The sequence below is a fragment of the Melanotaenia boesemani genome, chromosome 15 (genome assembly GCF_017639745.1).
Source record: "Melanotaenia boesemani isolate fMelBoe1 chromosome 15, fMelBoe1.pri, whole genome shotgun sequence".
Lineage (NCBI taxonomy): Eukaryota > Metazoa > Chordata > Actinopteri > Atheriniformes > Melanotaeniidae > Melanotaenia > Melanotaenia boesemani.
The window spans coordinates 11,628,443-11,641,545 of NC_055696.1; the positions used below are offsets into that span (position 1 = coordinate 11,628,443).

Sequence of the window (13,103 nt, forward strand, 5' to 3'; positions counted from 1 at the left end):
TATCTGAGTATTATAATCTGCAGGAGCACGACGACGCATCGGGGCTAGGCTTATTTTAACAGCAAGCTAATCTGTAAAAGCACAGTAAGTTAAATAATGGATTTTTAAATTAAGTTAACAGGCTGTTAACTTATATTTGCTTTTGTTTTCTTGTTTGTTTGTTTATTCTACGCGGGGTAATTTAAGCTCCTGTCTTTGGGAGTTCTGACAACAAATGTCTGTTCTTTTGAGGTCTTGCATTTTCTAACGAGGTTTGCAAAAGAGAACTATAGTCACTTTATTAACTCCATTGTTAACCAAGAGATAATGACAGGAAAGGACTTACTGCTCGAAGAAGGGCGTTTTTTAATAAATACACCATTTGTGTCTAATAAGTAAGACATCTCAAACAATTGTTTAATTTTTCTGTATAGAAAGCATTAGCTGCTATTGGTGAGTTTCGTTATTTAGATTTCTTGTTTGGTAAAAAAATATGATTGTGTGCTGTTGTTATCTAAAGAATGAAATGAAAAGATCTGATCACCATATTTACAAAATGGCTTTTTATGATTTAAGGAAAATAAAAGGACACCAAAAAGTTATAAAGTGTAACTGATCATTTAATGAAAACAACATGACAGAAGCAGAAATATACATATTTAAATGATTTTTGCTTTGGGTGTTAACTTTTAGAAGTAGAATTTTTAGAAACATTGGCTCAAATTTTTCTTTTTAGCAGTACAACAGAGCACTATTTGTACTAAGATCCCTTTTTTTTAAACACAACACTTGGCATGTTTCAGATGTTGTATAGTATTAAACATGGCACGTTTCAGACTCTGTATAGTATTAAATAAAACACTTTTTTTATCTTTTTTTTTTTTTTTTTTTGTCTAAATTCATCAGTTGTGGATCTATTGCATATTTTGGTCAGCAGCTGGTTTGAGAGCTCCAGATGGAGGGAGTGTTGCTTTTAAAGTCGACCTCTCCTTCCACGTGTTCGCCTGAAGATTCTTCTGATATGTCACGGGATGCAAAGGAAAATTCAGATCTCCAAGTAACTTCTTTGGCTCCTGTCATGCATGCTACAGTGGCACCTCCACCACCACCTCCTCCTCCACCTCCACCTCCTCCTCCAACTTCTTTTGACTCTTGTGATGTCCAGAGACGTTCCATGAAAAGGCTGAACTGGGACACCATTCCCAGACATAATGTGGTTGGGAAGCTGAATATATGGACTTCCAAACGGCCTCAGAGGAATTTGGTCCTGGATATTCGGACCATGGAAGAGTTATTCAGTCATGTTGACAAACGGGCATCCTTACGCAGTTCAACAGTCGTAGGTCTGCGCAAGTATGGCAGCATGGACCTCCTTCCACAGGAGCCTCGGGTAACACACATTTTATTATTAATATTATTTTTAATCTACCTAAGCTTGATTTACAGTAATGGGTAGGATTTTTATGTAAACACAGCTCATAAGTAAGGGAAGTAAAGAACTCACGGATAGGAACTGATTTTTTTAAATGTTCCATGCCAAACCTGTTATCAGAGAGGAACTTTAGTGTCTGAGCTTCCTAAAAAAAACCTCGTACTTATTCCCCTCATCTAAATATGACTTAGAATTTATAAACTATTTTTGAATGATTGATTTTTGTTTCTTTTGTCTTTAGATCACAATTCTGGACTCCAAGAGGAGTATGAATACTGGGATTTTCCTGAGACATTTCAAGAGGTAACAACATACCTAAAATAGTAAAAATGGTGTAAATGAATATGGCTTGAACGATGAGATGGAAAAGAAAAAATAAAACATAGGAACAACATGCAACATGGACTCTAAGTGAGCCAAGTTAACAAGTGTCCTAGCTGGATATTTCATGTTAGTCTTGACACTGTTCTGCTGTACTAATCATTAACCAAACAGGTGGCTCTTTATCTTTGATGAGCACATGCAAATTAATGGAAATGCCTTTTTAAACTTAAAAGGAGAGCTGAAGAACTTAGCAACATTATCTAGAGCAACTTTTTTGATGTTGCACTTTATTCGTTATTACTTGATAGGAAAATTTAACATAATTTTCAATTCATTTAAGTGACCCCATATATAAACTTTGCATAAAATGTTAGGAAAGCTGTGTTTCTACCTGTTAATAATACAAACTGTGGTGTATTATACATTACTGGAAAGCCTGATTAGTCACCTTTACAATGAGGTATAACTTTGGTAGCGGGTAGTGTCCCCCCCGACTTGCTTCCAGATGTTTGACCGTCACAGATGTATGACTGGCATGCTGGGAATGCTGTATATGTTAGTGACCAACACAGCTAGTGCTTACCTTCAGCAATGCTGGTTGAGTAACGGGATACCATCCCACAGTAAAATGTGACCAGGATGGTGACCAACATGAGGAAAAGGTGCCAAGTTGTTGTGGCTAAATATGGATCTTCCACAGGCTACTGAGGTCCCTGACAGTGTACAATGAATAATGTGTAATAATGGCCAATGTGTTATTTTTTTTCCCTTATTACAGTTGGAGTGTGAAATCATCTAATCCACCATGCAACTCAAAACAAGAGAGAATACCAACAAGAGATTATTGTTGGAGAATTGGGCACTTGGGGGCACTACCCACACATTTAGCTGTTTTGCTCATTCCTCAGAGGCACGGTTCTTACAAGTTATACCTCTTTGTAAAACTGAACAACCAGGCTTCCCAATGATGTCTAATACACTAGTTGACATTAAATGAACTTCTGTATATTTTTTGCAAATCAGCATCAAAAGAAAAGATCAACAAGGAAACTATAGCTCTTCTGTAAATAATTATTATACTTACTCTATAATTTTAAATTAAGTTTCTAAATGTGCCTCTGAGTGATATTTTCAGTTAAAGTTATAAGAAATTAAACAAAATACCTTGGTATAGGAGCCTGGTTCTTGTAATGATCTATGTAAAGCTTGGAGCCATGCAAAAAGAATTCACTGATAGTAATCTGAAAAAGTTTGCTACAAGTGAGCGGCATACACTCTAATCTTGGTTCAAGTTCAGTAGCAAATTAATCTGGATTTTAAAGTTTGAGCATTGCAGCCAGTTTCAGTGTTTGCACCTTATCAAGAGGATGTCATGCTCAGGCCAGTGTTCACTCAGCACTCACTTTGAATAGCAAATACTCTGTTAACGTTAAAATAAACTAATTTTGTCGGCTTTAATGTGTCAGCAGAATTGAAACTGTCATAGGTTCTGTGTGGTAACTGCTTCATAATGGTATTTCCTTGCATGTGTTATTTACTGTTGCAGCTTTACATGTGAATGAACATTTCAGTTGTTATTGATGTTCCATCATGCCTGTAGATGGACATTCTCAGTCAGAAACACAGTAGTCGCATCATATCTCTCTTCTCCCACTCTTCTTTATGGAGTTGTGGACTGTTCTAATTTTTTAGTTAGCATATTTGAACAGAATCTTTAACATTTCATGGCCCATATTGCTCTTCAGGGCTATCATGCCTGTTTTATTACAGTTTCACAGTGGGGATTTTGCTTTTTAATGCAAGGTTATCTTCAAATCAGCTGTTCATTTACTAAACAAGACTTGTTGTGTTGACAAGTCACTGATAATGACAGTAAACATGCCTCATGCAGCTTCTTATCAATGTATCTGTCTCCCTCTGCAGGTCTGTGAAGGAAATAGTGGAGGATATCCGTCAAGGGAACTGGCTCAGATTTGGAACAGGCAAGCTAAAAGAGCTCTGTAAACTGCTGCCAGACGAAAGTGAGGTAACAGCAGCTCAATGCTTCTTCTTCTCTTAATCTGCAGATGTTTCTGACTTATAAATTTGTACCAATTATTCCATCTGCTCTTTCAAAATGTTTTTGTGTGACCTCTCTCAAAACATGGAAAAGAAGAGAGCACAAACTATATGGCTGCAGAGCATTCCTGCGTTTTGTCCCAGGGTCTATTTCATGCATATCTTTTGTTCTGCCATGGTCTACCTGTGAGAATGACAAATATAAAATTGGCCTTTTAAGTAAGGGCAGCAAGATCTCAACTTTCTGAGAGTAATATGTCTAATAAGTGATCTTGAGTCAACATGCGTTAACCAAGATCAGTGAGGCCACAGTCAAAAAAAAAAAAGCTTTACACAAAATCTGGTCAAGAGGCACATTCCTATGAATTATTCAAAAGATTACTCCTATTTCTATGATTTATTATGTTGCTGTTGCAACTGCTATCCGTCACCTAATTCACCCTCTAGTTATTTGACCCTGTGTGTTTTCCTTTGTGTAGGCAAACACTCCCACTCAATTTTAGACTTTTCTGTATCTCCTTTATTTATATTAGCTGCCAGCTTGCACATACTGAGTGACACACCCAACTGACACTTTGCAAAACTCTTATCTCACAGTTTTTTTTTTTAAACCAAAAGAAAATAAATACTGTTGTAATATTGTATCACAGCAGTTATGCTCTACAGCACAAATGAAAGTGCCTATACAGAGAGCAACCCCACATGAAGGTGGACATTTTCGAATTTAACACTGCTCTTATGTGTAATTTTAGCTTTTATGTCAGTTTATATGCAAAAGGTAAGACTGAATATAATAAAATTTTATGTTATAAACAGTTTCCTGTAAAAAAAAAAAAAAAGGGGGGGGGGGGAGCAACAAAACTAAATAACATTAAGTAAATGTTGCTTAACATAGTTTTTCTCTATCTGTGTGTTTGTCTGTCTTAATTGGCTAAAACAATTTGGGAAAGTACATATGCGCAAAAAAGTGCCTTTCATTGGTCCAACAAAACACATTAGCTAACAATTAAATAGTTTTCCAGCATATCTGTCTTCCATTTTCTCCAATGCAGTCTTGTCATATCTGCAAGAGGGAACAAGAACATCAGTCTAATCGCTGTTCATTGAAATATATTTGTGTGAATGTGTAGGTGAAGCAACTACAGTTGTTCAATGGGACTGTGTCTTCATTACCTGAGGCTGACCAGTTCATGGTGCAGCTCATCAGAGTTCCAGGGTGAGAGCACTGCTGTAATATTATTGGACTGATACAGTATATGATAATCATAATAATAATTTATGTACTATTTAGTTCCATGTAATTTCACAAGCTCAGGTTATCTGACTTACAAATTAATATTTTAAATGCACTACACTTTTTTCCCCCAAATGTACATCTAGATCTCACATCTGATAAGTTACTGTTTGTTGGTGTCTTTTCTTTTAGCTATGAAGAACGCCTGAAAACAATGGTGCTTAGGGAGGAATTCTTTCCTCTCATGGAGGAGGTGAAGAACTCCATTGCTGTCATGACCAAAGCAGCAAATGGTAACATTTTACTTGCATTTATCCAGCTGCTAACAGCTCCTGTCATCACTGATTTTTGTTGCTAATGTTTACATTAAGGTCCTTTTGTCTCTTTTTTTTTTTTTTCTCCTCTCTGTCGTTAGAGCTATTGGACTGCGATGACCTCCATTCAGTCATTCGACTGGTATTAAAAGCTGGGAATTACATGAATGCTGTTGGTATTTTCTTTCAAAATCCTGTTTTTGTTGTTTTATTCTGCTTTTAAAAAACCAGATGAATGAACCATTCAAATGATTTACTCTCCAGGGCGGTTACAGTGCCAATGCCATTGGCTTTAAGATGGCTTCTCTCCTCAAGCTAGCAGACACTAAAGCCAACAAGCCTGGCATGAATCTCCTGCACTATGTTGCCAAGGTGAGGAGGCTTACTAACATGGATGGATTCACCCTCAGGAAAATATTTGTTAAAGCTCAGTAACTTCTGCTGAGATTCTATGTCAGTTAAAAGTGAAGAGAAGACTGGTCAAAACTGCCTTGCAGTCAGTCCAGTGGTTTTAATTTAATTTAGCTAAAATCATATGCTGCTGATTAAGAATCTTTATGGACTCTGTTATGTAATGAATTATTCTCCAGTCCCATATTTATTGCTCACCCACCTTTTTCTTCCACTCTCAGCAAGCAGAAGACATTGATGCTGAGTTGTTGACTTTTCCCCGCCAGCTTGATCACATTGAGATGGCTTCAAGGTGGTTATAATCTGAACTATCACATTTATCCCAGTCTAACACTGACTCTGGTTAGTTTCTAATCATGTTTGGTGTATGTCTAAATGCTACTTCAGAATCTGTAAAAACGAAGTAATCACAGACTTTGAGGCGGAAGTTGAGAAGATTAAAGAAGTGAAACAGTTCAGCAGCAGACCGCCTGGCCTTTTGCAACAATTGGAGACATTTCTTATGGTAAATGCTCCCAACTTATTCGTCCTTAACCTAAACTGATAATTATTTTCTGTAGTTTGAAATCTGCCTCCTTTTCTGTATTTTCTTTTCTCAGAGGGCAGAAGCCAAGATTGCAGACATGGAGATATCTCTCCAGGAACTACATGCTGTTAGCCACGCTGTTGCAGAGTACTTTTGTGAAGACCCTGCTACTTTCAAACTAGAGGAGTGCTGCTCCATCTTCAACTCGTTTTGCAAGAGGTTTGACACAGCCGTACAGGTAAAGGGAGACTAAATTTCTGGGAAATTACATTACATGTACTGTTGAAAATTTTAACCCCTGATAGTTTAAAGTTAGGAACTTTTGTGATCTTAAATTTTAAAGTCTGCTTCCCTTTTGAACTTCTCAGTCTTTATTCTGCAGTGTTGTCTCTTTTCTGAATGTATGCCCTCTTTACTTGGATGCAGGAGAACCGAGAGCGAGAGGCAGCAGAGCAGAGACACAAGCGGAAGGAGAGCATGCGTATATCAGTCAAACGCCGCTCTACTGTATCTTGTACAGGACCTGAGCTTAATAATGTGTCCTCGTGTTTGGAGTCAGCCCTGCATAACCTTCTTTCCTCTGTCCCGGGCAGTATACCCAGATGCAGGAAGAACATGCGTCCCCTAGTTAAACCATCGCTATCTGAATGCAGCTCTCAAATTGCAGACAAACCAGCTGCAGCAACCAGTCAAGAGAGTCCAGAAAAGAAACAGCTGAAACTGCAGAAAGAGAGTATGCAAATGTCAAAAGTAGAAGACAAAGAAGTGGAGAAGATGCGTGAGGTAACTCGGAAGGTGCTTGATTTCCAAAAACGCAGTGGCAGCCTTGATGGTGACAAGATTTTAGGCAGTCCTCATTCAGACAGAGGACAAGGGAAAATTGCCACCCCGAGTACCCCTCTCCCTCGAACCAGAGACTTCTTTTTTGCCTATAATGGGGATGTTGGTTCCCCATGGACTATTCTGAGTCCTATCACTTGCTCCCAAAGGGACAACCCACTTCGAAACAGACAAGCTCGCCAGCAAAGAATTTCAAGGACATGCAGCAGAGAAAACCCTGTTGATGGATCCTGGAAAAGTGATGAAAAACACACCCAACCCAACACCTGCAGCCAGGACAGAACATCTCCATCAGTGGGCTCTGCATCTCTTCCTGAGTGCCCCTGTCAGAGGATTTTGTCCCAAGGTCCAGTTGTCAGGTCTGCTTCTGTGGATGAAACCATGCGATCCTCTGCAACTGGCTTCAAAATGGGAGGCTTGTTCCAAAGGAGCACATCTCAGAGGTGTTATTCTTCTAGCTCACAGACAGGAAATATTAGAGAACATGAAGCTGGCAGTAAGGCGGGAAGTCGTGTGGAGGGGCAAGCGAGCGGGTCCGGATTTATGTCCTTCCTCAAACGCATCGGAGGCAGAAGTAAGCCTGGTGATTTGGAGGAACAAAACTTAAAAAGGGATGCAATACTTGATTAGAATTTTTCCTTACAAAGATAAAGCTCTCTTTTTTTAGTTTTTTTTTTTTTTTTTTTTTTTGAAAACCCTTCAGTAAGAACAAGGTAATTTTGGACTTGCTTTGCCCTCTGAGGGTTTTTGGTGGTCAGTCCACATCCAAAAGTCTTAACAACTGTTTTTGTTTGTCTTCTTTTTTTGTAAACAATAAAGGGATTTATTCTATTTTATATATATATATATATATATATATATATAAATATATAATTTTATCTGATAAGGTACAGTGTTAGTCCATGTTTTTTTTTAGGTTGATCTGTCTCTCTAGATATAAAATCCTTTAGTTGTCTGATAGGAGCTAATATCTCCTTCGTCTCACATGCTCAGATTCCACTACTTGCCTTTCACCTCATCTATTATTTCTGCTCTCTGACATGTAGCCAACTTATTGTACAAGTAGAAAATGTGTGTTTTTTTTTCTTCCCACTTTTAGGCTTCAAACACCTGCAGGACTTGAAATGTAGATTTCAAGTATGTACATTTTCATTTTAGGCACAGACATATTTCTGGGGATGAACTCACTCTACCCTGGTGTGTTTGAGACTGAGGTTGTGCATAACAAGAAGGAGACATTCAGCTGTTACTTGGGCAACATGATTTGTTTACAGCTATTTCTTTCAATCCCTTCTAGTGTAATAACACTTTCTTTAACAAACTGCTTAATGCAGGCCCCTTTCTGACTGTTCTGTTGTCCTCCCACACTAATCCCTCCCACTGGCAAATGCTCAATAAGAGCATTTGCTGTTGCTTGGTATTTGAAGTTAGAGGTGGGGAGTTAATAGAAAAAAATGTCCTTTTAAAAATATATTGGTAGCTTATTGAGTATGGATCAATTTATAAAGATTTGGAATCGTTTTAGGAACATGCAAACTATTTTGTGTCGTAGTCAAAAGCTCAAACCATAGCCTTATGCTCAAAGAGAAAACAGAAGCAGAACGCTACGTCAGCAGCAACTGACCTGTTTCATGTAAAATGAGACCTCTGGAGTACAATTAGGCCATTGTGATAGAAAAATGAATGCAGCTGAAGACCATCTCATGTGAGTCAACTCCTTAGGACTGGAGGTGACCTTCTGTCTCAGCCAAGTTTCACTCTTATCACTGCTCTGCTAATGAACTGTGCTTTAGGAGTTTAGTGTTTCCGAGTGAAAGATGAGAATCAGGCATGAATTGAGAGGAGAGATGAGGTGGGGTGGGAGAAACTTGGGCCAAGTCGGAGAGGGAGGGAGACTTACAAGACACATTGTACTGAGGCATTAAAGCTCAAGTGAGAGGAGAGGAAGCCAAATAAGAGAAAACACTCATTGGGAAAGCCGAGGCTAAAGAGAGGACTTCAAGAAGACTCAAAGCATGAAAAAGTAGCTTTCTCAGATGTTTTTGTTAATTTGAGGATTTGCAGCTGGAGCTTAAAGGTACATTGCTGTTGGAGCATGTTTGAAGAAGGCTTGATAATAGCTGTGAGCAACATAGGCATACTCTCATAAAGGTATGTTTTTGCTTCGTGTGTTTCTGAATACCCAGCTTTTTGGTGATGACACAACACTGTAGTCTGTAGCTGCTTGTTTAACCTAATCCACCATGGCAGTTATGGGAATTAGACTGTTCACAAGTGTCTGAATTAGATTTGTAGCTGGAAAAGAGCAGCATAAAGAATCCTGTTTTATGCACTGCGATGCTTTTCTGAAACTGTATCACGGATACGCCTCTGAAAGAAAGGTAAGCATGTTGAACCTTTGACTTTTTAAGTATTATGCTTTATGGAATCATAAGACTTTCATGAAAACCAGTAAGGATAAAGAAAAAAACATCCCAATCTAATAAAGGTGGAATAAATCATGGTTGATAGAACATATTATTACAGTTATGAAAAAAATATATATATTTCTAGGTACTTTTATAACAAGGCACAGTTAAAAAAAAAAAAAAAAAAAAAAACTTCCACTAAACCAAAATGAAGCAGTCGGTGACAAGCTAATCACAACCTTGTTGCTTCTTGGGAATTAAAAAGATAAGCAGCAGCCATGTGCTGACTGATGTTGATCAAATGCCATTATTCATTATATTTACTGTGGGCACCTTTATAAAAGCAGACGTTTTGCCAGTTTGCTGACCTACAGCATTCAGGTGGTGTGTTAATACAGGAGGAAAGCGAACAACTGGAATAAAACTTTGGCAAAAATCAAAAACAGCGTATCAGCACAAACACCTTCTACCACTCCTCTGTAGCATACTCCTCTGTACACCAAACTATAAGTAAATCTCAGAGCAAAATGTTTTGTGTATCAGGATGATCCGAAACAGTGAATCTACTGTATAAGAGATCAGATGAAAATACTAGTTAAGAAGGTGACATACTACAGCTGTCCAACTAATAATTTCATGTTGACAGCGGTTGATGGGCGCGTCTTTTTATGTTGTAGTGTTCTTTTCTTCTCTTAAGCAACAAGGCTGAATAGAATAAATAATAGAATTGACCCCGACGTGATTTGAACACGCAACCTTCTGATCTGGAGTCAGACGCGCTACCGTTGCGCCACGAGGTCTAGATCTGCCCGTTTAGGACAGACATTTAATCATATTTTCTATATACAGATTATCTATTCTCTTTTCGGTTTAAGGATTTGTTTCTCATAGTCCTACAACCATACATGAACGTTTAATTTTCTTTATCTTTCCATTGTGGTGACTGTCACATTGCCACACGGAACGCTTTTACGCGCTTCTCTTTAATATTTAGATTTAAACCAAAGAATTAAGCTCGTCGCGTTGGCGTTTTGGATTTTGTGTCCACCTCTTGTAATATGAAATTGCTGATTTTGACCGCTGTCAGTCACTAGATGGTGCAACTTATCTGAAGTTAACCCTCAGCCAGAGAGGACTTGGCTAATTGCTCTTTTAAAAAAATATATAACCTTTCTTATAAAAGAATAAGGATCTACATCAGTCTACACAGTCTAAGAGCAACAATGTTGAATGGCAACATAAAGGCCAAAACTAAACTTAAAATATAAAGGAGTGTTCCCATTGTTAATTGCAGTTTTCCTTTAGGAAAAGAAGAGGAGTGCTAAAGGAATCCACCTGCTTTTGTAGCCAGCCACTTTGTTGCAAAATGGATGGGTAAGAACACACATAATAAGGTTCCTTTGTACACTTTTAACATCGCCTGTGCTTTGAATTTGCTTTGAAGAAAGTATCACTAAACAGGATCTGTTCACCATGGTAATCTTAAATAGTCATTAACAATCAATCTAAAATGAGGATGCTCAGTGTGCTGATGTTAAGGTCCTTCCAGCTCCAGCTGTAGCCACTCAGATTAGGATGCATGTTGTCCTCTGTCTGCACTAATGAGATGGGTTGAAACACCGGCGAGTTGGAGCAGAATAGGGCATATTGATTCGCCTGGTAAATGTCAAGGTTGAACATATGGTGGCAGAAAAAGTTTGGGCCTCACAAGGTATTTCAGTTGTCATAACTTCTATGAAGAAATAAGGCTCAAACTTCATCCCTTCTCTATGTAGCTGGTTAAAAAAATCACTAAAATGACTGATATACTCACAAAAGAGAAGAGTGGTGTCAAATTATAATAAAGGTATTTTTAAGCTGTTTACATTAATATAATATGAAATGGCGCTCATGTTTAGGTTTGAAAGACCACTTTACCACAAGGTAAAACTTGTCTGAAAGGCAAATCAAAACCCATTGACTGCAAAATGAGGGAAGTGTAACAGCAATTGGAGTGGTACACTGTTCTTCTGTGTGACATTTGCATAAATATGGTCCCTCATAGAAAAAAAAAAAAAAAAAAAATCACAAGAAAACTGCTCCCACACTCTCATCACAAAATCCAGCATCACATTACTGTTTCCTTTGTTGTTGATGTTGTTGTTGTTGTTTTGTAACCATTAAAGATGACTTATATAAAACATATTAAAAAAAAAAGTTTAATTTCTTACTGCATGCTTTTTGGAGCCCAAACCCTTTCATGCTACTGAATGTGAACGTCATCAAACTTTGACAAAGAGAGATAAATAAGAGATTAATTAAATGGTTTTACAATACCTTTCCCCCTCTTTTCTTTTTTGATCGATGATATAAGTTTATGTGAGCTGATTTTTCTTTTTACATAACAAAAGTAAGATTAAAAACTTTAGAAAAATATTCCTTTCTGTGTAGTCTTAATACATTCAGTTCATTCAGTAGTATGTCCTCCACACATGCTACTGTTTTAGCAAAGTTTTTAATCATTGTCTAACTACTCTCTCTTACAGTTTTAACTGCATATCAACAAAGAGTGAAATGTACCCATGACATGGACTACTAGTTAAATAATCCAACCAACAGGACATTTTTGTGAATGATTCTTTTTATTCTATTCTACAGACACTTTTCTCCAAAGCGACTTACATCTGAGATTAAGAACAACGTAAGCAAGAAATCAAACAAGAGGGGATGTCATAATTAAGTGGTAGTCAGACTGCTGTGAGTCCAGTTAGACCCAGGTGCTGTCATGTAGTGCTAGAGGCAGTGCATTATCTTTCTATTTATTTGTTTGTTTATTTTACCATTAGTACATTAAAGAGTAATATGTCCTGTCTGGAAATAAAGTGGTCAGTCTGAGAACTAACACTTGTAAAATGATGAACCTGAGCAGAATTGAGATATTGATTAAAGGGCAGTTTCCTTGCATTACCTTTGCTGCTCCAACTTTGACATCTCCATATTAGTGTGCATTAAAATGCAGACCATGTTTACTCTACTGGGCTGTAAGCACAGATTATATGATTGATTTATAGTAGAAGTGGTTATACAAATATATAGATTTTTCAAGATACATTTCATGCATTATCATATTTTTACATGTGTGAGATGATGCTTTGTGAATCTTTTCCTATAAGCTCACACAGAAGGCTTTTTCTCTTCTGTCAGAAATGTTTAGTCTGCACTCTGACTCAGAGGGTTGTCTGCACCTGGAGGAATTTTTTATTTTTTAATTCACTAAGACAAGCTTCAGTAAATTGCAGGTCAGGGATGAGACGCTAGCTAGCCTGTTTCAGAGAGAGGGAGGACAGCCATCTGCGTGTTCTGCTGCACTGGATGCAGTCTCCATGGTAACATGGTGCTCCCGCAGCAAAATTATGAGAAGGCGGCTTGCTCCCCACCCCCATGCACATGCATACAGGCACTCCATACACACATTTTCAAGAAGGATTGTGTTCACCGCTCAGTTGTCCATTCACACAGATTATACAAAGCTCTTTTCCTCAGCTTTCCTGCAAAATTATTTTACCACATTTCAATTAATATGATCAACAGAATCTTT

The 13,103-nt window shown here is 37.8% G+C and overlaps 2 protein-coding genes and 1 non-coding gene across 9 annotated transcripts in view; 2 read left to right on the plus strand and 1 right to left on the minus strand.

Annotated features, from left to right (window-relative positions):
• Positions 1 to 3: 3 nt before the first annotated feature.
• On the plus strand, positions 4 to 7,931 carry fhdc3 (FH2 domain containing 3). Of its 5 annotated transcripts, none has more exons than XM_042007616.1 (12): positions 13 to 84; positions 886 to 1,369; positions 1,653 to 1,714; positions 3,659 to 3,761; positions 4,924 to 5,009; positions 5,220 to 5,320; positions 5,443 to 5,513; positions 5,606 to 5,713; positions 5,974 to 6,044; positions 6,140 to 6,257; positions 6,352 to 6,516; positions 6,705 to 7,931. In XM_042007616.1, exons 2-12 carry the CDS (start codon positions 935 to 937, stop codon positions 7,746 to 7,748), a joined length of 2,364 nt encoding a protein of 787 aa, XP_041863550.1. In that variant the 5' UTR covers positions 13 to 84; positions 886 to 934; the 3' UTR covers positions 7,749 to 7,931. The 5 variants fall into 5 exon arrangements, with proteins under 5 accessions (XP_041863554.1, XP_041863550.1, XP_041863553.1 ...); XM_042007619.1 differs by having other exon boundaries at positions 25 to 84; positions 917 to 1,369; XM_042007615.1 differs by lacking the exon at positions 13 to 84 and adding an exon at positions 157 to 432.
• A 1,060-nt stretch (positions 7,932 to 8,991) lies between these two features.
• trim3b (tripartite motif containing 3b) overlaps positions 8,992 to 13,103 on the plus strand; it is a 30,611-nt gene continuing 26,499 nt past the window's right edge. Inside the window, exons 1-2 of one of the 3 annotated variants that reach the window (XM_042009002.1) lie at positions 8,992 to 9,269; positions 10,832 to 10,900. The gene's annotated coding sequence lies outside the window, so the exon portion shown is untranslated. Of the gene's footprint in view, positions 9,270 to 9,318; positions 9,500 to 10,576; positions 10,901 to 13,103 lie in introns of those variants that run through there. The other 2 variants (XM_042009004.1, XM_042009003.1) reach the window with 2 other exon arrangements.
• On the minus strand, positions 10,255 to 10,326 carry trnaw-cca. The gene has a single exon. It is a non-coding gene; the product is annotated as a tRNA-Trp (tRNA).

What these genes read in the sequence shown, in the direction of transcription:
- fhdc3 (XM_042007616.1), top strand. Translation starts at nt 935, where the DNA reads ATGGAGGGAGTGTTGCTTTTAAAGTCGACCTCTCCTTCCACGTGTTCG. An exon ending in TGCTGCCAGACGAAAGTGAG is followed by an intron (nt 3,762 to 4,923) that starts GTAACAGCAGCT and finishes GTGAATGTGTAG; the next exon opens with GTGAAGCAACTACAGTTGTT. An exon ending in AATTGGAGACATTTCTTATG is followed by an intron (nt 6,258 to 6,351) that starts GTAAATGCTCCC and finishes TTCTTTTCTCAG; the next exon opens with AGGGCAGAAGCCAAGATTGC.